Source organism: Pseudophryne corroboree, chromosome 5, assembly GCF_028390025.1.
Source record: "Pseudophryne corroboree isolate aPseCor3 chromosome 5, aPseCor3.hap2, whole genome shotgun sequence".
In the NCBI taxonomy this organism is placed as follows: Eukaryota; Metazoa; Chordata; class Amphibia; order Anura; family Myobatrachidae; genus Pseudophryne; species Pseudophryne corroboree.
Window position 1 is genome coordinate 13,384,216 of NC_086448.1, and position 27,810 is coordinate 13,412,025.

The 27,810-nt window shown below is 49.6% G+C and overlaps 1 protein-coding gene across 2 annotated transcripts in view; it reads right to left on the reverse strand.

The window, feature by feature from the left end:
- Positions 1 to 1,196: 1,196 nt before the first annotated feature.
- The window catches only part of FAM83H (family with sequence similarity 83 member H), a 108,287-nt gene continuing 81,673 nt past the window's right edge, over positions 1,197 to 27,810 (reverse strand). For both annotated transcript variants that reach the window (XM_063921097.1, XM_063921096.1), the window contains exons 4-5: positions 7,832 to 7,956; positions 1,197 to 5,223 (exon numbers count right to left, since the gene is read on the reverse strand). In XM_063921097.1, the coding sequence (XP_063777167.1) occupies positions 2,598 to 5,223; positions 7,832 to 7,956 (2,751 nt within the window). In that variant the 3' untranslated portion in view covers positions 1,197 to 2,597. The remainder of the gene's footprint in view (positions 5,224 to 7,831; positions 7,957 to 27,810) is intronic.

A 27,810-nucleotide genomic window follows, 5' to 3' on the forward strand; every position in this document is an offset into this window, starting at 1 on the left:
AGCGTGCCTGTATCCTGTGCGTGACGGCGGCTGTATCTGCATCCAAATGGTCGAATTCAGACCCAACCGCTACACCTGCAGCCATCGCAATCCTGAAGACCTCTGCCTACTGCGCATTTCAGGACTGCGATCGCCTCTGACTGGATGACAGGAAGAGGCGGTCGCAGGGTGGAAGGCAGCGTGCCAACGGCGTTAGAACACCATTGGCGGGGCGCGGTCCGGACAACGCAGGTGTGTCTGGACCATTGCGGGGCGTGCCGCGGCAGTTGCACTGTGACCCAGAACGCAGCGGGTAATCGCCTGTCAGCGCAGCAGGGCTGCGCAGGTAGGGAACTACTTGGCGGGTGTGAAAACATTGCTGCTGCCGCGCGATGCTTTCGCACCCGTGTGTGTGTGTGTGTGTGTGTGTGTGTGGGGGGGGGGGGGTTAGGGCCTGACATGCGGGGCGAACTAGCCCTGTGATAAATTTAGCACATCTACGATCAGGTCTGAATCACCTCCATGTGCAGGATTTTCCTGGAAGTCACTGTAACACGGCATTTCGGATGCAGATAGAGACATAATTACACACAGAATATAGGCATGCCGCATATCACTGTAATCAGCAGAAGCTGCTTGAGCGTCTTGTTACATTACTTTGCATCTAAGACACATTTTCGTGGGGAAAAAAAGAGGAAAAAAAAAAAAAAAAAGAAGCTCTGCGCTATTGACCCCTATGAAGGCATGGCGCGACTTCAAAGGCTGTTCAGTGTGACTGCAGCAAGGATGGAGGAGGACACATCTGTATTCAGATGACGCTGATTGCAGGCAACACATTAATGGGGAGCACACAATACAATATACATACACCCCTATCTTCTGCTTGTTCCTTTACAAACCATTTTCTTATTAACGTATCCGATGGGAAAGTAATGCCACTAAATTAGTTTCCAACCTATCTGCTTGTGAGCTGGAGATTTCATAGGTATACACTATGTAGACAAGTGTACACTACCACGACAAGGTGACCTCATCAGGTGGGTCCCCAACATTCCATGTTTAGAACTAGTGTAGGCAGTTCAGGACCCCCTCCCCCCTATATGCAATGTCTGACCCATCTGCCCCCTCTGCTGCTTGCGACAAGAGATGACTGTCAGTCCCTGCACTGCCCCCTGCTGGAAAGAGGGATTGTGACAAAGTACACTGCAATCATGTAATGCTTGTTGTACAGTCAGAGCTTTATTTTACATATCCTCTCACCCCAGACACGTTTCATTTGGTCACCATATAAAACAACGGTAAAAAGTGTTTTATTACAAATTGCGCAGCTTGGCCATCGCACGCCTTCAGCAGGTGACAATCAGTGTGCATACAGCCAATGCCGTGAGGAGACATGCTACATAGGAGCTTCCAGCAAGCCGGGCCCCACTGCCCTTCACAATACTACAGTAAGTGGTCACTTGATGACGCGGCTCCCATAATACAGTAGCGGCTACTAAGGTCCCCCATGGAAGAGCGAGACCAGATAAGCAGAGCCCCGCGAAGACCGCTGCAGCCGAACGCCAGTAACCACAAGCCCTGCTGAAATTTGTGCGTGCTTCAAGTTATTTCTTTTATAAAACCTGAATTATTAGCCAATCAGAGACATCAGCATTGAACCCCCATAGACAGAGGAGCTGTTGCTGGCGGTAACGCTACATTAGATTATTAAAAAAAAGGCCCCAATATCTGCACATTCAACAGATGGAATTAAAATGTTAAAATGTCCGCCAACGACTGATGTCACTGAATGATGTCACATAACTCTATGGTATCGTGAGGCGACTGTGATATTCCTGGCTGTCTGGTTACAAGCACAAGTCACGGATATTTTTCATACTGCTAAGAAATATATATATATATTGGTATTTACAAAATGTAGAAAAATAGGGATTGTTAAAACCAGTAATGACTGTTCAGTGCTTCATCCTCTGTATATAAAACTAGGGCACCCATGAGCTTTTATCCCAATATTTACTAGAACCTCCCATTATTATTGTCATCAGGTACCGTTTAACTTGTTAATGACTATGACACTTCTGCCGAATAAATTAATGCGTAGCGGTTAGTGTGTAAAGCGAGTGATGGATGTATGGCAGTTGTGGGAGTTGTAATTCCACACCCACTGGAGAGTCAAAGAGAACCTGCTCCAGGTGAAGAGCTGGGTTATCCCCCCGTCTATGCTGCCGCTATAGAGTCACAGCAGAAGTGACGAGAAAGACGCAGACTATATAAAACTCAGCCATGGACGAGCTGCTCTGCGCCGTCACCCAGGCACAAGTGGGAGTTTCTTAGGCAAGTTCCCTTTACGATGTCATCATCTGTTCTCAAGCAGGACATCCAAGTAAACATCTTAATTGTCTCTGTAGGATCAAGTCAGTAGTTTGAACACTTTTTTTTGCTGTATATAACAATTTCAACTATTAATATAAATTTTCCACAATTGAGGTCTCTGGACAACTCTACAATGGAAATCGGGCTGTCCAAATAACACCTCGGATGGCATTTAGCGCACAAGAGTTCTCGGTAGACTGAAGTAGACTTGGCACCGAATGGAAAAGTCTGCACTGTATCTCTGGTCATTTCTTAATTAGACTTCCTAAAATCCTAGGCACAAACTTTCCCAGCTTCTTATCTTTAGAGTCCTCGTCATTCTCGTCCGCGTTGCTTTGCGGTTCGTCCTTTTTGCAAAATACCTCAAACCTGCTGTAGACGCGTTTTTCTTTCCTGATGCTCTCCATCCGCTTTAGCAGGTTGTCTCTATCCTCTGGGGAGGTTGGGGAAGGCCGTGAAAAGCGGCTTAGGAAGCTTCCTGTCCTGGTTATGGAGGACGAGTCTGTTGTGGTGGCAGCGTCCACAATGGCTTCTGAGGACTTGGTACTGGGCGATTCCCCCTCTGTGTCATTTGTGGTCAGAGCTTGTGACTGCTTGGCCATCTCAGCCCTGTTTTTTTGGCTGTTGGCAGATATTTGCTCCAAGATCACCTTGGTGTCATCACGTAGGTTACTGCTGAAGATGACATTTGAGGTTGAGGCAGACAACCGGCTTTGGGGAGTAGATGTAGACTTTGGAGAAACGGATGGTAATTTAGTAGTCTTCTCTTCCCCATCCACCACAGGTGTAGATTCTGAGCTGTCTGTTTTAGAAAGACGCTTCAGCGCATTATTTTGTTTCTCTACTTTAGCTGCATCAGAAGCTGCTTCTTCTTCTGCTTTCTTCTCAGCTTTCGATTGCAAAAACTGTTTGAGTTTCATGGACCCTCTTCGCATGAACTCAAAGGGATTCTGATCAGTTTTTGACAATTCCTCCTCTGACTTGGTCAAGGGGCTGACGGGAGTTGGGTTTTGTGACATACTCTCTAGAGCATTTCCAAAATTGAGGCCAGATGTCGCTATGCTCTGGGACTTTTGCACTTCTATTGCTTGTGGTTTTGGCGGCTCTACAATTTCAGTAATTATGGGTCCACTCTCTTTGGACTCTGGGAGAGCAGGTTTGTTGCTTTCTATTGTCTGGAAATTTGAGACCTTTTGTTCAAACCTGGTGAAAGAACTAGACTTTGATTCTTTACTCAAAAGTTCTTGGAATTGAGACGTAACTGAAGAGCGATACTGAGATTCCAAAAGTGTCCGACTAAAGGAATCTTTATCCAGCAGCTTGGATTCTAGAGACTTGTATGCCAAAGATTCTGTGCTTTTTTTCTGTCCATCTTCTGTCTCCTCCTCAATGACTTTAGAGGCAGCTTTGGCTTGCATCACTGTAGTGACCTCGTTGTCTTTGTTGACACTTCTGTACCTCTCTAGGATTTCGGCCACTTTAGATGAGGTCTTCGTGATTTCATTTTCCTTAATCACCTCACTGGTGCTTTGCTCCTTCTGAAGAACCTGTACAGCTTCAGAAGTCGAATTGTGAAGTTCTAACTTTGAGTTGCTGAATATAAGTGATGATCTTAGCCGGGAACTTCTTTGGATCAATGGGTTAGTCCTTGACCGGAAAGAATCATGCCGTGCTAGGGAACTTTCTTCTTTCTCCTTCTCAAATATGGATAATTCCTTGGTTGGTTCTACTGGCATCGGGGCATCGTTAAGAGTCATTAAAGGCTTGTATGGGGGGATAGGATCAACAGTGAACTTCATAAAATTATCACTTGCAGGTGCTAGTTTGTCCACCGGTACTAGAGAATCATCAAAGGGCTCTGAATCTATGGGTACCACCAAGCCTTCTTCCTCTTGGTCTGGCTGTATGCCGCTCAGGTACGAGGAGATCCGCCAGCTGCGCAACCCTTGCTTGTTTTCTTGGAGTTTCTTATCTGTGTCTTGGTCCTGGAAAAACTGCTTTTGCTCATTGCTCTGTTTTTGTGTGGGTGACATTTGACACATGAATTTCTGACGATGCTGTGACCTTTGCCCAAAGCGTCCTTCTCCCCCATGCATCATCTGGTCAGAACCATGTATGACCTCTCGGGAAGAACTGGAAGGGTTGTAACCTAGTCTTGTGTGAGGACTCTCAAGAGCCAAATTACTTTCTCCTTGCAAAGCCTTGTAATGAGGAAACCTGGCGTCCATGTCATCCATATCTTGTATGCCCTGGCGGTTGCCTCGGATCTTTTCAAACAGTCCCTGAGTCCGGCCAGGTCGCTCCATTTGTACAAACTGACTTTTCTGAAAGTGGCTTGACTGCATCCGGTATTCATTATTGTCAGCGTTCATGAACATTTGCCTAGAGTATTGCTTAGAGGCCGTATAGTTTTCAAAAGTGCCTTCAGCAAAGCTGTGCCTCTTATAGGCATCAATTTCCATCTGCTTGTTTTGCAAGAAAGACATCTGCAGTTTGTCCATCTGCATCGGATCCGGAAACCTCTGCCCATGAGCTCTCATTCCAGGGATGTCCATGGCGTTCCTCGTGTCCTCTCTGCGGAATGGCTGGAAATAGTGTCTATCAGGGTCTACACCAAAGGAGGGGTAAGAATGCTGTGAGCTGTCATCCCTGGGGAACATGAAGTGAAGCTTTCGATCATACGGGCGAGGGCCGGCAAAAGGAACCATTCCCATGTATGGCTTGTCCATCTTGACCAAAGCGTTCTCAGGAGGAATGAGGGGGTCAGACTGGGCAAACAGTATGCGGAACTCCTCATCGAAGCTGGAGACCAGCTCGCCTTGGAAGATGTGAGCCATGCTGCGATGGATCTTTTCAAATGACCACATGAAGCTGAGGGAACAGAGGAACATAGACTCGTTACCACCATACTACAGTAATCCATTTATCACGTTATGGCAGATAAAAGCATAGACTATGCTGACCATAGAGACCTTCACTGCAGCACACCTACAGACGTGTCCTCATACACTAACGCAGCACATCTACACATACACTAACGCAGCACATCTACACATACACTAACGCAGCACATCTACACACACTAACGCAGCACACCTACACATACGCAGCACATCTACACATACGCAGCACATCTACACATACACTAACGCAGTACACCTACACATACACTAACGCAGCACACCTACACATACACTAACGCAGCACATCTACACATACACTAACGCAGCACACCTACACATACACTAACGCAGCACACCTACACATACACTAACGCAGCACACCTACACATACACTAACGCAGCACACCTACACATACACTAACGCAGCACACCTACACATACACTAACGCAGCACACCTACACATACACTAACGCAGCACACCTACACATACACTAACGCAGCACACCTACACATACACTAACGCAGCAGCCGCTCCAAACATCCCTTCTCGCAGGTCCTGTGCGACTCAGCTGGCGCCAACCATCTCTGTCTCCCGAAAATGCATCTTAGACATAAATGGATGCAACAAATCGCTTCATGGGATGGATTAGTTAGACAAGGGACACTCGTACATGTGATTAATGTCTCTGAATCGCTACAATGCTGCGTCTGCTATATATTTTCACTCCAAGTACCGTTGTGTTTGTGTACAAATTCAGTCACACACACACACAGATATACAAGTGTCACATATCAAATTAATTGGTTTCAGTTTGTCACATCTGCAATCAGTAAGAGAGATATGACTTGCGCCTAAAAGCAGCTTTGCACTAAAACCCTTTGGGAACACCACTCCCAAAATACATATATGACACCAAAACTAGAGTAGTACACAAGCGCTATTGGTCCTTATAGATTCCTTAAAACAAATAAAAAAACGGTTTCCCTTTAAATTTTAAGGGATGATCTTCTATATTAGATGTTCAGTATTCTCCGTAGGGTTCGCACCTCCAGACTGAGGAAGGATTTTTATCCGAAACGCGTTGGTATTTATCGATTTTAACCCCTGGTCAGAAGGTTTGTTTTCCATTTTGGATTATCCCAATTTAAAACCGAGGCTTTAAAGGGCCAAAAATAGCTTTTTGGGGAAAAATTGTCCCTATCGGTTTCTAAGGGGAATACAGAGGGACAAACCTAGACGGCCTTTTTTGTGGGGTGTGTTTTTAGCTATTTTTTATTGTATGTAAATTTTTCTGGAAATTAAATCTTTTACCTGTATCTTGGACGTGTGATACTTACCTGTGTTCATGAGAACTGAATATCTCGGATTGGATACGAGATCACCGGCAATATCCACCGAGTGAAGGAGGCAGCAAAAGAAACCTTTCAAGGAACATAGGGCTGGGCCCTAAGGTGGGCGTCCTAATAAGGGGAGGGTGCCTTCTGATTACGGTGGATATGGTGTGCTGTATGAAGATCTGAATAAAAGAAACCTTTTAGAGCATATAGGGCCCGTATATGAGGTGAGCGTCTCTAAGGAGAAACATAGGGACTATAGAGGAAGACAGAAAAAACTGGAGATATTGTGAAAAAGATACCTTTATATGTGTACAATCACTCGAGAGGAGCTCAGTCTGGAGGTGCGAACCCTAGGAAGAATACTGAACATCTAACATAGAAGATCATCCCTTAAAATTTAAAGGGAAACCGTTTTTTTATTTTGTTTTAAGGAATCTATAAGGACCAATAGCGCTTGTGTACTACTCTACTTTTGGTGTCATAGTTTGTCACATCTGTTTGTGAGGAAGACCCATTGTTTGGCGAAAGAGACACTCGGCGCAAGCCGCATCGCACAGTACCTGACCACTCATACGCGTCGGGCCTCTTGCCGCATGCCGTATTGAGGACACATCTAAGTCAGTGCTGCCATGTATGTCCATTTTAATCACCCAGAAGGACAGAGACCCAATTTCTGGCTACTATAGCTCTCACACCAACTGCACGCGCGGTCCCTAAGCGTTTAGTCTGAACGCGCCTGTGCAACTGATGCATTCAGAGGTGCGCAACTGCACACACACACACACACACCGCGGCCACACGATGAATATCCGCCAAACTTTGTCTTAACTTAAAAGAATCATGATCGGGCTGGGAGGAAGAAATGGGCGGCGGGCACAATCGTCTTCTAATCATATTTACCGAGGGATTTCATTTATTACATTTAATTTATTCATTTATTCAATTTAGCCAACAATAACATCGGTATTTGCATTTATTAATCCCAGCTAATTATAATGCTGCCACACCTAATTACATTCTTAGTACAATGTCCCATTGAAACGTGTCTTCCAGAAAAAATCACTGTACAGCAGTGTATGTATGTATGTATGTATGTATGTATGTATGTATGTATGTATGTATGGATAGATAGATAGATAGATAGATAGATAGATAGATATGGATTGAAGCGAGCTCCTCTCTGCAGCCTGCTGGAAACGCCTGGCGGACGGCGATACGGGCGTCCTCTGCTACTCACCTGTATGTGCCACTCAGGACCACCGTGCAGTCCACCAGTAGAAACTTCTCCAGCAGGTTCCCCTTGAAGGTGGTTCCCGTCCTGCAGAAGTAGGTGGGCCCGGAGACCGTGCGCACCCTCAGGAACTGTGCAGAGCAAAGGAGGGGAAACAAGAGAATTCTTTGAATACAAAGCAACATATTTCTTCCAGCACATAAATCGCATCAGAACGCGGCACACGGGACTCAGAGAATTATATCAGGTTACAGGACACATACAAGGAACCACCGGACACCCCCGTCTGCGAGAGCCACAGGACAGCAGCTGCTCAGGGCATGAGTGGGGGGGGGGGGGGGGAGGGTTTGTCATTTACACCAAACTTTACCAAATCTGAAGAGGAATTTTCTGTTATGAAACTACTGACGTCCTGCTGAAAGCACTACTAGGACAAGCCATCCCGTGAGCTGAGACAGCCATCCTCCCTGTGTAATAGAGTCCTTTACTAACACGCATAATGCACATACAGGTGAACGGTGACGCCAGCGCTAATCCCAAATCCCCGGATGTCAGAGGTGGGCGAGTATGCCTGTCCTAATGATACGACACCCCAGATACACCACAGCGCCAGTCATTACCGGGCTATCTATGGATCTCTCAGCGTGAGCCGTACAAGAAGAATTATATTATATATAGCAGTGGTTCTCAACCTCAAGTACCCCCAACAGTCCATGTTTTCCAGGTCTCCTCACAGGATTGCAAGTGAAATAATTTGTTCCACCTGTGGGTCTATTATAATGTGTCGGTGAGTAATGAATACACCTGTGCACCTGCTAGGTGACCTGGAAAACATGCACTGTTGGGGGTACTTGAGGAGCGAGGTACCGTACGGCTGTATCTCCTGCTCTCCATTCCCAGGAAGTGACAGAACATTTATTCATGAGTAATCTCCTCTGTGACGACTTCTATTTACATTTAATGATCCCAACTCCACCCAAACCGTATAATGCAGCTCACACAGGATATTACTCACCCGACAAAGCCACCAAGGTCCACGGATGGTCCCACAACACCGCCCCAGAGCTGACCTGATTGACAGCACGGCGATGGCGGAGTGTGGGGGCTCCGGGGACCTCAGCAGCGCTATGATAAGCCCCTCTCCATATACAGATGTGTCCTCACTGCTGCAGTCGCACCAAACAGCCCCTCTTGGCGCGTCACGTCCTGCGACAGTCTGCCCGCGTCGGGGGTCTTATCTGCCGAAATTGCATCTTAGTCGCAACGTGATGTGACTCGGACGCACCAGGAGACTGCGCTGATTAATGTGATGTATGACACCTGTATAGCTGTGTGCGACTAAGTCTCTGATCTGTACACAAAGTGCTACAATGTAGCAGCCGCAGCTTTTCTTCAATACAAGTTCTGTTCTGCTGCGTATACAGACGGACACACACAGTATACAGGTGTAGCACAGTATACAGACGGACACACACAGTATACAGGTGTAGCACAGTATACAGACGGACAGTCACAGTATACAGACGGACACACGCAGTATACAGACGGACACACACAGTATACAGACGGACAAACACAGTATACAGGTGCAGCACAGTCTCCTCGTGCTTCCTAGCTGCACTGCGTTGCGACAAAAGACACATTTAGACAAAACTAGAAGCCCGAAATTATCGGAGTTACACGGGATCTGGTGGCTCACTCCCGCCAGGCATCTAGTGCTGCATGGTGTATTGAGGCTGTATGTATGAGGCATCTAGTGCTGCATGGTGTATTGAGGCTGTATGTATGAGGCATCTAGTGCTGCATGGTGTATTGAGGCTGGATGTATGAGGCATCTAGTGCTGCATGGTGTATTGAGGCTGTATGTATGAGGCATCTAGTGCTGCATGGTGTAATGAGGCTGGATGTATGAGGCATCTCTCGCTGCATGGTGTATTGAGGCTGGATGTATGAGGCATCTCTCGCTGCATGGTGTATTGAGGCTGGATGTATGAGGCATCTAGTGCTGCATGGTGTATTGAGGCTGTATTTATGAGGCATCTAGTGCTGCATGGTGTATTGAGGCTGGGTGTATGAGGCATCTCTCGCTGCATGGTGTATTGAGGCTGGATGTATGAGGCATTGCGCTGCATGGTGTATTGAGGCTGGATGTATGAGGCATCTCTCGCTGCATGGTGTATTGAGGCTGTATGTATGAGGCATCTAGTGCTGCATGGTGTATTGAGGCTGTATGTATGAGGCATCTAGTGCTGCATGGTGTATTGAGGCTGTATGTATGAGGCATCTAGTGCTGCATGGTGTATTGAGGCTGGATGTATGAGGCATCTAGTGCTGCATGGTGTATTGAGGCTGTATGTATGAGGCATCTAGTGCTGCATGGTGTATTGAGGCTGGATGTATGAGGCATCTCTCGCTGCATGGTGTATTGAGGCTGGATGTATGAGGCATCTAGTGCTGCATGGTGTATTGAGGCTGTATGTATGAGGCATCTAGTGCTGCATGGTGTATTGAGGCTGGGTGTATGAGGCATCTCCCGCTGCATGGTGTATTGAGGCTGGATGTATGAGGCATCGCGCTGCATGGTGTATTGAGGCTGGATGTATGAGGCATCTCTCGCTGCATGGTGTATTGAGGCTGGATGTATGAGGCATCGCGCTGCATGGTGTATTGAGGCTGGATGTATGAGGCATCTCTCGCTGCATGGTGTATTGAGGCTGGGTGTATGAGGCATCGCGCTGCATGGTGTATTGAGGCTGGGTGTATGAGGCATTTCTCGCTGCATGGTGTATTGAGACTGGATGTATGAGGCATCTCTCGCTGCATGGTGTATTGAGGCTGGGTGTATGAGGCATCTCTCGCTGCATGGTGTATTGAGGCTGGATGTATGAGGCATCGCGCTGCATGGTGTATTGAGGCAGGATGTATGAGGCATCTCTCGCTGCATGGTGTATTGAGGCTGGGTGTATGAGGCATCGCGCTGCATGGTGTATGAGGCATCTCTCGCTGCATGGTGTATTGAGACTGGATGTATGAGGCATCTAGTGCTGCATGGTGTATTGAGGCTGGGTGTATGAGGCATCGCGCTGCATGGTGTATTGAGGCTGGATGTATGAGGCATCTCTCACTGCATGATGTATTGAGGCTGGATGTATGAGGCATCTCACGCTGCATGGTGTATTGAGGCTGTATGTATGAGGCATCTCTCGCTGCATGGTGTATTGAGGCTGCATGTATGAGGCATCTCTCGCTGCATGGTGTATTGAGGCTGCATGTATGAGGCATCTCTTGCTGCATGGTGTATTGAGGCTGGGTGTATGAGGCATCTCTCGCTGCATGGTGTATTGAGGCTGCATGTATGAGTCATCTCGTGCTGCATGGTGTATTGAGGCTGGATGTATGAGGCATCGCGCTGCATGGTGTATTGAGGCTGGATGTATGAGGCATCTCTCGCTGCATGTTGTATTGAGGCTCGGTGTATGAGGCATCGCGCTGCATGGTGTATTGAGGCTGCATGTATGAGGCATATCTCGCTGCATGGTGTATTGAGGCTGGATGTATGAGGCATCTCTCGCTGCATGGTGTATTGAGGCTGGATGTATGAGGTATCTCTCGCTGCATGGTGTATTGAGGCTGGGTTATGAGGCATCGCGCTGCATGGTGTATTGAGGCTGGATGTATGAGGCATCTCTCGCTGCATGGTGTATTGAGGCTGGATGTATGAGGCATCTCTCGCTGCATGGTGTATTGAGGCTGGATGTATGAGGCATCTAGTGCTGCATGGTGTATTGAGGCTGGATGTATGAGGCATCTCTCGCTGCATGGTGTATTGAGGCTGGATGTATGAGGCATCTCTCGCTGCGTGGTGTATTGAGGCTGGGTGTATGAGGTATCTCTCGCTGCGTGGTGTATTGAGACTGGATGTATGAGGCATCTCTCGCTGCGTGGTGTATTGAGGCTGGATGTATGAGGCATCTCTCGCTGCATGGTGTATTGAGGCTGGATGTATGAGGCATCTCTCGCTGCATGGTGTATTGAGGCTGGATGTATGAGGCATCTCTCGCTGCATGGTGTATTGAGGCTGGGTGTATGAGGCATCTCTCGCTGCATGGTGTATTGAGACTGGATGTATGAGGCATCTCTCGCTGCATGGTGTATTGAGGCTGGGTGTATGAGGCATCTCTCGCTGCATGGTGTATTGAGGCTGGATGTATGAGGCATCGCGCTGCATGGTGTATTGAGGCAGGATGTATGAGGCATCTCTCGCTGCATGGTGTATTGAGGCTGGGTGTATGAGGCATCGCGCTGCATGGTGTATTGAGGCTGGGTGTATGAGGCATCTCTCGCTGCATGGTGTACTGAGGCTGGATGTATGAGGCATCTCTCGCTGCGTGGTGTATTGAGGCTGGATGTATGAGGCATCTAGTGCTGCATGGTGTATTGAGGCTGGGTGTATGAGGCATCTCTCGCTGCATGGTGTATTGAGGCTGGATGTATGAGGCATCGCGCTGCATGGTGTATTGAGGCTGGATGTATGAGGCATCTCTCGCTGCATGGTGTATTGAGGCTGGGTGTATGAGGCATCGCGCTGCATGGTGTATTGAGGCTGGATGTATGAGGCATCTCTCACTGCATGATGTATTGAGGCTGGATGTATGAGGCATCTCTCGCTGCATGATGTATTGAGGCTGGATGTATGAGGCATCTCTCGCTGCATGGTGTATTGAGGCTGGATGTATGAGGCATCGCGCTGCATGGTGTATTGAGGCTGGATGTATGAGGCATCTCTCGCTGCATGTTGTATTGAGGCTCGGTGTATGAGGCATCGCGCTGCATGGTGTATTGAGGCTGGATGTATGAGGCATATCTCGCTGCATGATGTATTGAGGCTGGATGTATGAGGCATCTCTCGCTGCATGATGTATTGAGGCTGGATGTATGAGGCATCTCTCGCTGCATGGTGTATTGAGGCATCTCTCGCTGCATGGTGTATTGAGGCTGGATGTATGAGGCATCTCTCGCTGCATGGTGTATTGAGGCTGGATGTATGAGGTATCTCTCGCTGCATGGTGTATTGAGGCTGGGTGTATGAGGCATCGCGCTGCATGGTGTATTGAGGCTGGATGTATGAGGCATCTCTCGCAGCATGGTGTATTGAGGCTGGATGTATGAGGCATCTCTCGCTGCATGGTGTATTGAGGCTGGATGTATGAGGCATCTCTCGCTGCATGGTGTATTGAGGCTGGATGTATGAGGCATCTCTCGCTGCATGGTGTATTGAGGCTGCATGTATGAGGCATCTGTCGCTGCATGGTGTATTGAGGCTGGATGTATGAGGCCTCTCCCGCTGCATGGCGTATTGAGGCTGGATGTATGAGGCATCTCTCGCTGCATGGTGTATTGAGGCTGGATGTATGAGGCATCTCTCGCTGCATGGTGTAATGAGGCTGGATGAATGAGGCATCTCACGCTGCATGGTGTATTGAGGCTGGATGTATGAGGCCTCTCCCGCTGTATTGAGGCTGGATGTATGAGGCATCTCTCGCTGCATGGTGTATTGAGGCTGTATGTATGAGGCATCTAGTGCTGCATGGTGTATTGAGGCTGGATGTATGAGGCATCTCTCGCTGCATGGTGTATTGAGGCTGGATGTATGAGGTATCTCTTTCTGCATGGTGTATTGAGGCTGGATGCATGAGGCATCTCGTGCTGCATGGTGTATTGAGGCTGGATGTATGAGGCCTCTCCCGCTGCATGGTGTATTGAGGCTGGATGTATGAGGCATCTCTCGCTGCATGGTGTATTGAGGCTGGATGTATGAGGCATCTCTCGCTGCATGATGTATTGAGGCTGGATGTATGAGGCATGTCTCGCTGCATGGTGTATTGAGGCTGGATGTATGAGGCCTCTCCCGCTGCATGGTGTATTGAGGCTGGATGTATGAGGCCTCTCCCGCTGCATGGTGTATTGAGGCTGGATGTATGAGGCATCTCACGCTGCATGGTGTATTGAGGCTGGATGTATGAGGCATCTCACGCTGCATGGTGTATTGAGGCTGGATGTATGAGGCATCTAGTGTTGCATGGTGTATTGAGGCTGGATGTATGAGGCCTCTCCCGCTGCATGGTGTATTGAGGCTGGATGTATGAGGCATCTCTCGCTGCATGGTGTATTGAGGCTGTATGTATGAGGCATCTAGTGCTGCATGGTGTATTGAGGCTGGATGTATGAGGCATCTCTCGCTGCATGGTGTATTGAGGCTGGATGTATGAGGCATCTCTCGCTGCATGGTGTATTGAGGCTGCATGTATGAGGCATCTGTCGCTGCATGGTGTATTGAGGCTGGATGTATGAGGCATCTCATGCTGCATGCTGTATTGAGGCTGGATGTATGAGGCATCTCTCGCTGCATGTATAAGGCATCTCTCGCTGCATGGTGTATTGAGGCTGGATGTATGAGGCATCTCTCGCTGCATGGTGTATTGAGGCTGGATGTATGAGGCATCTCTCGCTGCATGGTGTATTGAGGCTGCATGTATGAGGCATATCTCGCTGCATGGTGTATTGAGGCTGGATGTATGAGGCATCTCTCACTGCATGATGTATTGAGGCTGGATGTATGAGGCATCTCTCGCTGCATGATGTATTGAGGCTGGATGTATGAGGCATCTCTCGCTGCATGGTGTATTGAGGCTGGATGTATGAGGCATCTCTCGCTGCATGGCGTATTGAGGCTGGATGTATGAGGCATCTCTCGCTGCATGGCGTATTGAGGCTGGATGTATGAGGCATCTCGTGCTGCATGGTGTATTGAGGCTGGATGTATGAGGCATCTCGTGCTGCATGGTGTATTGAGGCTGGATGTATGAGGCATCTCTCGCTACATGGTGTATTGAGACTGGATGTATGAGGCATCTCACGCTGCATGGTGTATTGAGGCTGGATGTATGAGGCATTTCCCGCTGCATGGTGTACTGAGGCTGGATGTATGAGGCATCTCTCGCTGCGTGGTGTATTGAGGCTGGATGTATGAGGCATCACGCTGCATGGTGTATTGAGGCTGAATGTATGAGGCATCTCACGCTGCATGGTGTAATGAGGCTGGATGAATGAGGCATCTCACGCTGCATGGTGTATTGAGGCTGGATGTATGAGGCCTCTCCCGCTGTATTGAGGCTGGATGTATGAGGCCTCTCCCGCTGCATGGTGTATTGAGGCTGGATGTATGAGGCATCTCTCGCTGCATGGTGTATTGAGGCTGTATGTATGAGGCATCTAGTGCTGCATGGTGTATTGAGGCTGGATGTATGAGGCATCTCTCGCTGCATGGTGTATTGAGGCTGGATGTATGAGGCATCTCTCGCTGCATGGTGTATTGAGGCTGGATGTATGAGGCATCTCTCGCTGCATGGTGTATTGAGGCTGCATGTATGAGGCATCTGTCGCTGCATGGTGTATTGAGGCTGGATGTATGAGGCATCTCATGCTGCATGCTGTATTGAGGCTGGATGTATGAGGCATCTCTCGCTGCATGTATAAGGCATCTCTCGCTGCATGGTGTATTGAGGCTGGATGTATGAGGCATCTCTCGCTGCATGGTGTATTGAGGCTGCATGTATGAGGCATATCTCGCTGCATGGTGTATTGAGGCTGGATGTATGAGGCATCTCTCACTGCATGATGTATTGAGGCTGGATGTATGAGGCATCTCTCGCTGCATGATGTATTGAGGCTGGATGTATGAGGCATCTCTCGCTGCATGGTGTATTGAGGCTGGATGTATGAGGCATCTCTCGCTGCATGGCGTATTGAGGCTGGATGTATGAGGCATCTCTCGCTGCATGGCGTATTGAGGCTGGATGTATGAGGCATCTCGTGCTGCATGGTGTATTGAGGCTGGATGTATGAGGCATCTCGTGCTGCATGGTGTATTGAGGCTGGATGTATGAGGCATCTCTCGCTACATGGTGTATTGAGACTGGATGTATGAGGCATCTCACGCTGCATGGTGTATTGAGGCTGGATGTATGAGGCATTTCCCGCTGCATGGTGTACTGAGGCTGGATGTATGAGGCATCTCTCGCTGCGTGGTGTATTGAGGCTGGATGTATGAGGCATCACGCTGCATGGTGTATTGAGGCTGAATGTATGAGGCATCTCACGCTGCATGGTGTATTGAGGCTGGATGTATGAGGCATCTCACGCTGCATGGTGTATTGAGGCTGGATGTATGAGGCCTCTCCCGCTGCATGGTGTATTGAGGCTGGATGTATGAGGCATCTCTCGCTGCATGGCGTATTGAGGCTGGATGTATGAGGCATCTCTCGCTGCATGGCGTATTGAGGCTGGATGTATGAGGCATCTCTCGCTGCATGGTGTATTGAGGCTGGATGTATGAGGCATCTCGTGCTGCATGGTGTATTGAGGCTGGATGTATGAGGCATCTCTCGCTACATGGTGTATTGAGACTGGATGTATGAGGCATCTCTCGCTGCATGGTGTATTGAGGCTGTATGTATGAGGCATCTAGTGCTGCATGGTGTATTGAGGTTGGATGTATGAGGCATCTCTCGCTGCATGGTGTATTGAGGCTGGATGTATGAGGTATCTCTTTCTGCATGGTGTATTGAGGCTGGGTGTATGAGGCCTCTCCCGCTGCATGGTGTATTGAGGCTGGATGTATGAGGCATCTCTCGCTGCATGGTGTATTGAGGCTGGATGTATGAGGCATCTCTCGCTGCATGGTGTAATGAGGCTGGATGAATGAGGCATCTCACGCTGCATGGTGTATTGAGGCTGGATGTATGAGGCCTCTCCCGCTGTATTGAGGCTGGATGTATGAGGCATCTCTCGCTGCATGGTGTATTGAGGCTGTATGTATGAGGCATCTAGTGCTGCATGGTGTATTGAGGCTGGATGTATGAGGCATCTCTCGCTGCATGGTGTATTGAGGCTGGATGTATGAGGTATCTCTTTCTGCATGGTGTATTGAGGCTGGATGCATGAGGCATCTCGTGCTGCATGGTGTATTGAGGCTGGATGTATGAGGCCTCTCCCGCTGCATGGTGTATTGAGGCTGGATGTATGAGGCATCTCTCGCTGCATGGTGTATTGAGGCTGGATGTATGAGGCATCTCTCGCTGCATGATGTATTGAGGCTGGATGTATGAGGCATCTCTCGCTGCATGGTGTATTGAGGCTGGATGTATGAGGCCTCTCCCGCTGCATGGTGTATTGAGGCTGGATGTATGAGGCCTCTCCCGCTGCATGGTGTATTGAGGCTGGATGTATGAGGCATCTCACGCTGCATGGTGTATTGAGGCTGGATGTATGAGGCATCTCACGCTGCATGGTGTATTGAGGCTGGATGTATGAGGCATCTAGTGTTGCATGGTGTATTGAGGCTGGATGTATGAGGCCTCTCCCGCTGCATGGTGTATTGAGGCTGGATGTATGAGGCATCTCTCGCTGCATGGTGTATTGAGGCTGTATGTATGAGGCATCTAGTGCTGCATGGTGTATTGAGGCTGGATGTATGAGGCATCTCTCGCTGCATGGTGTATTGAGGCTGGATGTATGAGGCATCTCTCGCTGCATGGTGTATTGAGGCTGGATGTATGAGGCATCTCTCGCTGCATGGTGTATTGAGGCTGCATGTATGAGGCATCTGTCGCTGCATGGTGTATTGAGGCTGGATGTATGAGGCATCTCATGCTGCATGCTGTATTGAGGCTGAATGTATGAGGCATCTCTCGCTGCATGTATGAGGCATCTCTCGCTGCATGGTGTATTGAGGCTGGATGTATGAGGCATCTCTCGCTGCATGGTGTATTGAGGCTGGATGTATGAGGCATCTCTCGCTGCATGGTGTATTGAGGCTGCATGTATGAGGCATATCTCGCTGCATGGTGTATTGAGGCTGGATGTATGAGGCATCTCTCGCTGCATGGTGTATTGAGGCTGGATGTATGAGGCATCTCGTGCTGCATGGTGTATTGAGGCTGGATGTATGAGGCATCTCTCGCTACATGGTGTATTGAGACTGGATGTATGAGGCATCTCACGCTGCATGGTGTATTGAGGCTGGATGTATGAGGCATTTCCCGCTGCATGGTGTACTGAGGCTGGATGTATGAGGCATCTCACGCTGCATGGTTAATTGAGGCTGGATGTATGAGGCATCTAGCGCTGCATGGTGTATTGAGGCTGGATGTATGAGGCATCTCGTGCTGCATGGTGTATTGAGGCTGGATGTATGAGGCATCTAGCGCTGCATGGTGTATTGAGGCTGGATGTATGAGGCATCTCTCGCTGCATGGTGTATTGAGGCTGGATGTATGAGGCATCTTGTGCGTCATGGTGTATTGAGGCTGGATGTATGAGGCATCTAGTGCTGCATGGTGTATTGAGGCTGGATGTATGAGGCCTCTCCCGCTGCATGGTGTATTGAGGCTGGATGTATGAGGCATCTCTCGCTGCATGGCGTATTGAGGCTGGATGTATGAGGCATCTCTCGCTGCATGGTGTATTGAGGCATCTCGTGCTGCATGGTGTATTGAGGCTGGATGTATGAGGCATCTCTCGCTACATGGTGTATTGAGACTGGATGTATGAGGCCTCTCACGCTGCATGGTGTATTGAGGCTGGATGTATTAGGCATCTCACGCAGCATGGTGTATTGAGGCTGAATGTATGAGGCATCTCTCGCTGCATGGTGTATTGAGGCTGGATGTATGAGGCATCTCAAGCTGCAAGGGGTATTGAGGCTGGATGTATGAGGCATCTCGCATTGCATGGCGTATTGAGGCTGGATGTATGAGGCATCTCACACTGCATGGTGTATTGAGGCTGGATGTATGAGGCATCTCGCGCTGCATGGTGTATTGAGGCTGGATGTATGAGGCATCTCACGCTGCATGGTGTATTGAGGCTGGATGTATGAGGCATCGTGCTGCATGGTGTACTGAGGCTGGATGTATGAGGCATCTCACGCTGCATGGTGTATTGAGGCTGGATGTATGAGGCATCTCGTGTTACATGGTGTATTGAAGCTGGATGTATGAGGCATCTCGCATTGCATGGCGTATTGAGGCTGGATGTATGAGGCCTCTCCCGCTGCATGGTGTATTGAGGCTGGATGTATGAGGCATCTCTTGCTGCATGGCGTATTGAGGCTGGATGTATGAGGCATCTCTCGTTGCATGGCGTATTGAGGCTGGATGTATGAGGCATCTCTCGTTGCATGGCGTATTGAGGCTGGATGTATGAGGCATCTCTCGCTGCATGGTGTATTGAGGCTGGATGTATGAGGCATCTCGTGCTGCATGGTGTATTGAGGATGGATGTATGAGGCATCTCTCGCTACATGGTGTATTGAGACTGGATGTATGAGGCATCTCACGCTGCATGGTGTATTGAGGCTGGATGTATGAGGCATTTCCCGCTGCATGGTGTACTGAGGCTGGATGTATGAGGCATCTCTCGCTGCGTGGTGTATTGAGGCTGGATGTATGAGGCATCACGCTGCATGGTGTATTGAGGCTGAATGTATGAGGCATCTCACGCTGCATGGTGTATTGAGGCTGGATGTATGAGGCATCTCACGCTGCATGGTGTATTGAGGCTGGATGTATGAGGCCTCTCCCGCTGCATGGTGTATTGAGGCTGGATGTATGAGGCATCTCTCGCTGCATGGCGTATTGAGGCTGGATGTATGAGGCATCTCTCGCTGCATGGTGTATTGAGGCATCTCGTGCTGCATGGTGTATTGAGGCTGGATGTATGAGGCATCTCTCGCTACATGGTGTATTGAGACTGGATGTATGAGGCATCTCTCGCTGCATGGTGTATTGAGGCTGTATGTATGAGGCATCTAGTGCTGCATGGTGTATTGAGGCTGGATGTATGAGGCATCTCTCGCTGCATGGTGTATTGAGGCTGGATGTATGAGGTATCTCTTTCTGCATGGTGTATTGAGGCTGGATGTATGAGGCCTCTCCCGCTGCATGGTGTATTGAGGCTGGATGTATGAGGCATCTCTCGCTGCATGGTGTATTGAGGCTGGATGTATGAGGCATCTCTCGCTGCATGGTGTAATGAGGCTGGATGAATGAGGCATCTCACGCTGCATGGTGTATTGAGGCTGGATGTATGAGGCCTCTCCCGCTGTATTGAGGCTGGATGTATGAGGCATCTCTCGCTGCATGGTGTATTGAGGCTGTATGTATGAGGCATCTAGTGCTGCATGGTGTATTGAGGCTGGATGTATGAGGCATCTCTCGCTGCATGGTGTATTGAGGCTGGATGTATGAGGTATCTCTTTCTGCATGGTGTATTGAGGCTGGATGCATGAGGCATCTCGTGCTGCATGGTGTATTGAGGCTGGATGTATGAGGCCTCTCCCGCTGCATGGTGTATTGAGGCTGGATGTATGAGGCATCTCTCGCTGCATGGTGTATTGAGGCTGGATGTATGAGGCATCTCTCGCTGCATGATGTATTGAGGCTGGATGTATGAGGCATCTCTCGCTGCATGGTGTATTGAGGCTGGATGTATGAGGCCTCTCCCGCTGCATGGTGTATTGAGGCTGGATGTATGAGGCCTCTCCCGCTGCATGGTGTATTGAGGCTGGATGTATGAGGCATCTCACGCTGCATGGTGTATTGAGGCTGGATGTATGAGGCATCACGCTGCATGGTGTATTGAGGCTGGATGTATGAGGCATCTCTTGCTGCATGGCGTATTGAGGCTGGATGTATGAGGCATCTCTCGCTGCATGGCGTATTGAGGCTGGATGTATGAGGCATCTCTCGCTGCATGGCGTATTGAGGCTGGATGTATGAGGCATCTCTCGTTGCATGGCGTATTGAGGCTGGATGTATGAGGCATCTCTCGCTGCATGGTGTATTGAGGCTGGATGTATGAGGCATCTCGTGCTGCATGGTGTATTGAGGCTGGATGTATGAGGCATCTCTCGCTACATGGTGTATTGAGACTGGATGTATGAGGCATCTCACGCTGCATGGTGTATTGAGGCTGGATGTATGAGGCATTTCCCGCTGCATGGTGTACTGAGGCTGGATGTATGAGGCATCTCTCGCTGCGTGGTGTATTGAGGCTGGATGTATGAGGCATCACGCTGCATGGTGTATTGAGGCTGAATGTATGAGGCATCTCACGCTGCATGGTGTATTGAGGCTGGATGTATGAGGCATCTCACGCTGCATGGTGTATTGAGGCTGGATGTATGAGGCCTCTCCCGCTGCATGGTGTATTGAGGCTGGATGTATGAGGCATCTCTCGCTGCATGGCGTATTGAGGCTGGATGTATGAGGCATCTCTCGCTGCATGGTGTATTGAGGCATCTCGTGCTGCATGGTGTATTGAGGCTGGATGTATGAGGCATCTCTCGCTACATGGTGTATTGAGACTGGATGTATGAGGCATCTCTCGCTGCATGGTGTATTGAGGCTGTATGTATGAGGCATCTAGTGCTGCATGGTGTATTGAGGCTGGATGTATGAGGCATCTCTCGCTGCATGGTGTATTGAGGCTGGATGTATGAGGTATCTCTTTCTGCATGGTGTATTGAGGCTGGATGTATGAGGCCTCTCCCGCTGCATGGTGTATTGAGGCTGGATGTATGAGGCATCTCTCGCTGCATGGTGTATTGAGGCTGGATGTATGAGGCATCTCTCGCTGCATGGTGTAATGAGGCTGGATGAATGAGGCATCTCACGCTGCATGGTGTATTGAGGCTGGATGTATGAGGCCTCTCCCGCTGTATTGAGGCTGGATGTATGAGGCATCTCTCGCTGCATGGTGTATTGAGGCTGTATGTATGAGGCATCTAGTGCTGCATGGTGTATTGAGGCTGGATGTATGAGGCATCTCTCGCTGCATGGTGTATTGAGGCTGGATGTATGAGGTATCTTTCTGCATGGTGTATTGAGGCTGGATGCATGAGGCATCTCGTGCTGCATGGTGTATTGAGGCTGGATGTATGAGGCCTCTCCCGCTGCATGGTGTATTGAGGCTGGATGTATGAGGCATCTCTCGCTGCATGGTGTATTGAGGCTGGATGTATGAGGCATCTCTCGCTGCATGGTGTATTGAGGCTGGATGTATGAGGCATCTCTCGCTGCATGATGTATTGAGGCTGGATGTATGAGGCATCTCTCGCTGCATGGTGTATTGAGGCTGGATGTATGAGGCCTCTCCCGCTGCATGGTGTATTGAGGCTGGATGTATGAGGCCTCTCCCGCTGCATGGTGTATTGAGGCTGGATGTATGAGGCATCTCACGCTGCATGGTGTATTGAGGCTGGATGTATGAGGCATCTCACGCTGCATGGTGTATTGAGGCTGGATGTATGAGGCATCTAGTGTTGCATGGTGTATTGAGGCTGGATGTATGAGGCCTCTCCCGCTGCATGGTGTATTGAGGCTGGATGTATGAGGCATCTCTCGCTGCATGGTGTATTGAGGCTGTATGTATGAGGCATCTAGTGCTGCATGGTGTATTGAGGCTGGATGTATGAGGCATCTCTCGCTGCATGGTGTATTGAGGCTGGATGTATGAGGTATCTCTTTCTGCATGGTGTATTGAGGCTGGATGTATGAGGCCTCTCCCGCTGCATGGTGTATTGAGGCTGGATGTATGAGGCATCTCTCGCTGCATGGTGTATTGAGGCTGGATGTATGAGGCATCTCTCGCTGCATGGTGTAATGAGGCTGGATGAATGAGGCATCTCACGCTGCATGGTGTATTGAGGCTGGATGTATGAGGCCTCTCCCGCTGTACTGAGGCTGGATGTATGAGGCATCTCTCGCTGCATGGTGTATTGAGGCTGTATGTATGAGGCATCTAATGCTGCATGGTGTATTGAGGCTGGATGTATGAGGCATCTCTCGCTGCATGGTGTATTGAGGCTGGATGTATGAGGTATCTCTTTCTGCATGGTGTATTGAGGCTGGATGCATGAGGCATCTCGTGCTGCATGGTGTATTGAGGCTGGATGTATGAGGCCTCTCCCGCTGCATGGTGTATTGAGGCTGGATGTATGAGGCATCTCTCGCTGCATGGTGTATTGAGGCTGGATGTATGAGGCATCTCTCGCTGCATGATGTATTGAGGCTGGATGTATGAGGCATCTCTCGCTGCATGGTGTATTGAGGCTGGATGTATGAGGCATCTCACGCTGCATGGTGTATTGAGGCTGGATGTATGAGGCATCTCTCGCTGCATGGTGTACTGAGGCTGGATGTATGAGGCATCTCTCGCTGCGTGGTGTATTGAGGCTGGATGTATGAGGCATCACGCTGCATGGTGTATTGAGGCTGGATGTATGAGGCCTCTCCCGCTGCATGGTGTATTGAGGCTGGATGTATGAGGCATCTCTCGCTGCATGGTGTATTGAGGCTGGGTGCATGAGGCATCTCGTGCTGCATGGTGTATTGAGGCTAGATGTATGAGGCATCTCGTGCTGCATGGTGTATTGAGGCTGGATGTATGAGGTATCTCTCGCTGCATGGTGTATTGAGGCTGGGTGTATGAGGCATCTCTCGCTGCGTGGTGTATTGAGGCTGGATGTATGAGGCATCTCTCGCTGCATGGTGTATTGAGGCTGGATGTATGAGGCATCTCTCGCTGCATGGTGTATTGAGGCTGGATGTATGAGGCATCTCTCGCTGCATGGTGTACTGAGGCTGGATGTATGAGGCCTCTCCCGCTGCATGGTGTATTGAGGCTGGATGTATGAGGCATCTCTCGCTGCGTGGTGTATTGAGGCTGGATGTATGAGGCATCTCTCGCTGCGTGGTGTACTGAGGCTGGATGTATGAGGCATCTCTCGCTGCGTGGTGTATTGAGGCTGGATGTATGAGGCATCTCTCGCTGCATGGTGTACTGAGGCTGGATGTATGAGGCATCTCTCGCTGCATGGTGTACTGAGGCTGGATGTATGAGGCATCTCTCGCTGCGTGGTGTATTGAGGCTGGATGTATGAGGCATCTTGTGCGTCATGGTGTATTGAGGCTGGATGTATGAGGCATCTAGCGCTCCATGGTGTTTTGAGGCTGGAGGTATGAGGCCTCTCACGCTGCATGGTGTATTGAGGCTGGATGTATTAGGCATCTCACGCTGCATGGTGTATTGAGGCTGAATGTATGAGGCATCTCTCGCTGCATGGTGTATTGAGGCTGGATGTATGAGGCATCTCAAGCTGCAAGGGGTATTGAGGCTGGATGTATGAGGCATCTCGCATTGCATGGCGTATTGAGGCTGGATGTATGAGGCATCTCACACTGCATGGTGTATTGAGGCTGGATGTATGAGGCATCGTGCTGCATGGTGTACTGAGGCTGGATGTATGAGGCATCTCACGCTGCATGGTGTATTGAGGCTGGATGTATGAGGCATCTCGTGTTACATGGTGTATTGAAGCTGGATGTATGAGGCATCACGCTGCATGGTGTATTGAGGCTGGATGTATGAGGCATCACGCTGCATGGTGTATTGAGGCTGGATGTATGAGGCATCTCTTGCTGCATGGCGTATTGAGGCTGGATGTATGAGGCATCTCTCGCTGCATGGCGTATTGAGGCTGGATGTATGAGGCATCTCTCGTTGCATGGCGTATTGAGGCTGGATGTATGAGGCATCTCTCGCTGCATGGTGTATTGAGGCTGGATGTATGAGGCATCTCGTGCTGCATGGTGTATTGAGGCTGGATGTATGAGGCATCTCTCGCTACATGGTGTATTGAGACTGGATGTATGAGGCATCTCACGCTGCATGGTGTATTGAGGCTGGATGTATGAGGCATTTCCCGCTGCATGGTGTACTGAGGCTGGATGTATGAGGCATCTCTCGCTGCGTGGTGTATTGAGGCTGGATGTATGAGGCATCACGCTGCATGGTGTATTGAGGCTGAATGTATGAGGCATCTCACGCTGCATGGTGTATTGAGGCTGGATGTATGAGGCATCTCACGCTGCATGGTGTATTGAGGCTGGATGTATGAGGCCTCTCCCGCTGCATGGTGTATTGAGGCTGGATGTATGAGGCATCTCTCGCTGCATGGCGTATTGAGGCTGGATGTATGAGGCATCTCTCGCTGCATGGTGTATTGAGGCATCTCGTGCTGCATGGTGTATTGAGGCTGGATGTATGAGGCATCTCTCGCTACATGGTGTATTGAGACTGGATGTATGAGGCATCTCTCGCTGCATGGTGTATTGAGGCTGTATGTATGAGGCATCTAGTGCTGCATGGTGTATTGAGGCTGGATGTATGAGGCATCTCTCGCTGCATGGTGTATTGAGGCTGGATGTATGAGGTATCTCTTTCTGCATGGTGTATTGAGGCTGGATGCATGAGGCCTCTCCCGCTGCATGGTGTATTGAGGCTGGATGTATGAGGCATCTCTCGCTGCATGGTGTATTGAGGCTGGATGTATGAGGCATCTCTCGCTGCATGGTGTAATGAGGCTGGATGAATGAGGCATCTCACGCTGCATGGTGTATTGAGGCTGGATGTATGAGGCCTCTCCCGCTGTATTGAGGCTGGATGTATGAGGCATCTCTCGCTGCATGGTGTATTGAGGCTGTATGTATGAGGCATCTAGTGCTGCATGGTGTATTGAGGCTGGATGTATGAGGCATCTCTCGCTGCATGGTGTATTGAGGCTGGATGTATGAGGTATCTCTTTCTGCATGGTGTATTGAGGCTGGATGCATGAGGCATCTCGTGCTGCATGGTGTATTGAGGCTGGATGTATGAGGCCTCTCCCGCTGCATGGTGTATTGAGGCTGGATGTATGAGGCATCTCTCGCTGCATGGTGTATTGAGGCTGGATGTATGAGGCATCTCTCGCTGCATGATGTATTGAGGCTGGATGTATGAGGCATCTCTCGCTGCATGGTGTATTGAGGCTGGATGTATGAGGCCTCTCCCGCTGCATGGTGTATTGAGGCTGGATGTATGAGGCCTCTCCCGCTGCATGGTGTATTGAGGCTGGATGTATGAGGCATCTCACGCTGCATGGTGTATTGAGGCTGGATGTATGAGGCATCTCACGCTGCATAGTGTATTGAGGCTGGATGTATGAGGCATCTAGTGTTGCATGGTGTATTGAGGCTGGATGTATGAGGCCTCTCCCGCTGCATGGTGTATTGAGGCTGGATGTATGAGGCATCTCTCGCTGCATGGTGTATTGAGGCTGTATGTATGAGGCATCTAGTGCTGCATGGTGTATTGAGGCTGGATGTATGAGGCATCTCTCGCTGCATGGTGTATTGAGGCTGGATGTATGAGGTATCTCTTTCTGCATGGTGTATTGAGGCTGGATGTATGAGGCCTCTCCCGCTGCATGGTGTATTGAGGCTGGATGTATGAGGCATCTCTCGCTGCATGGTGTATTGAGGCTGGATGTATGAGGCATCTCTCGCTGCATGGTGTAATGAGGCTGGATGAATGAGGCATCTCACGCTGCATGGTGTATTGAGGCTGGATGTATGAGGCCTCTCCCGCTGTATTGAGGCTGGATGTATGAGGCATCTCTCGCTGCATGGTGTATTGAGGCTGTATGTATGAGGCATCTAATGCTGCATGGTGTATTGAGGCTGGATGTATGAGGTATCTCTTTCTGCATGGTGTATTGAGGCTGGATGCATGAGGCATCTCGTGCTGCATGGTGTATTGAGGCTGGATGTATGAGGCCTCTCCCGCTGCATGGTGTATTGAGGCTGGATGTATGAGGCATCTCTCGCTGCATGGTGTATTGAGGCTGGATGTATGAGGCATCTCTCGCTGCATGATGTATTGAGGCTGGATGTATGAGGCATCTCTCGCTGCATGGTGTATTGAGGCTGGATGTATGAGGCATCTCACGCTGCATGGTATATTGAGGCTGGATGTATGAGGCATCTCTCGCTGCATGGTGTACTGAGGCTGGATGTATGAGGCATCTCTCGCTGCGTGGTGTATTGAGGCTGGATGTATGAGGCATCACGCTGCATGGTGTATTGAGGCTGGATGTATGAGGCCTCTCCCGCTGCATGGTGTATTGAGGCTAGATGTATGAGGCATCTCGTGCTGCATGGTGTATTGAGGCTGGATGTATGAGGTATCTCTCGCTGCATGGTGTATTGAGGCTGGGTGTATGAGGCATCTCTCGCTGCGTGGTGTATTGAGGCTGGATGTATGAGGCATCTCTCGCTGCATGGTGTATTGAGGCTGGATGTATGAGGCATCTCTCGCTGCATGGTGTATTGAGGCTGGATGTATGAGGCATCTCTCGCTGCATGGTGTACTGAGGCTGGATGTATGAGGCCTCTCCCGCTGCATGGTGTATTGAGGCTGGATGTATGAGGCATCTCTCGCTGCGTGGTGTATTGAGGCTGGATGTATGAGGCATCTCTCGCTGCGTGGTGTACTGAGGCTGGATGTATGAGGCATCTCTCGCTGCGTGGTGTATTAAGGCTGGATGTATGAGGCATCTCTCGCTGCATGGTGTACTGAGGCTGGATGTATGAGGCATCTCTCGCTGCATGGTGTATTGAGGCTGGATGTATGAGGCATCTCTCGCTGCGTGGTGTATTGAGGCTGGATGTATGAGGCATCACGCTGCATGGTGTATTGAGGCTGGATGTATGAGGCATCTCGTGCTGCATGGTGTATTGAGGCTGGATGTATGAGGCATCTCGTGCTGCATGGTGTATTGAGGCTGGATGTATGAGGCATCTCGTGCTGCATGGTGTATTGAGGCTGGATGTATGAGGCATCTCTCGCTGCATGGTGTATTGAGGCTGGATGTATGAGGCATCTCGTGCTGCATGGTGTATTGAGGCTGGATGTATGAGGCATCTCTCGCTGCATGGTGTATTGAGGCTGGATGTATGAGGCATCTCTCGCTGTGTGGTGTATTGAGGCTGGATGTATGAGGCATCTCTCGCTGCGTGGTGTATTGAGGCTGGATGTATGAGGCA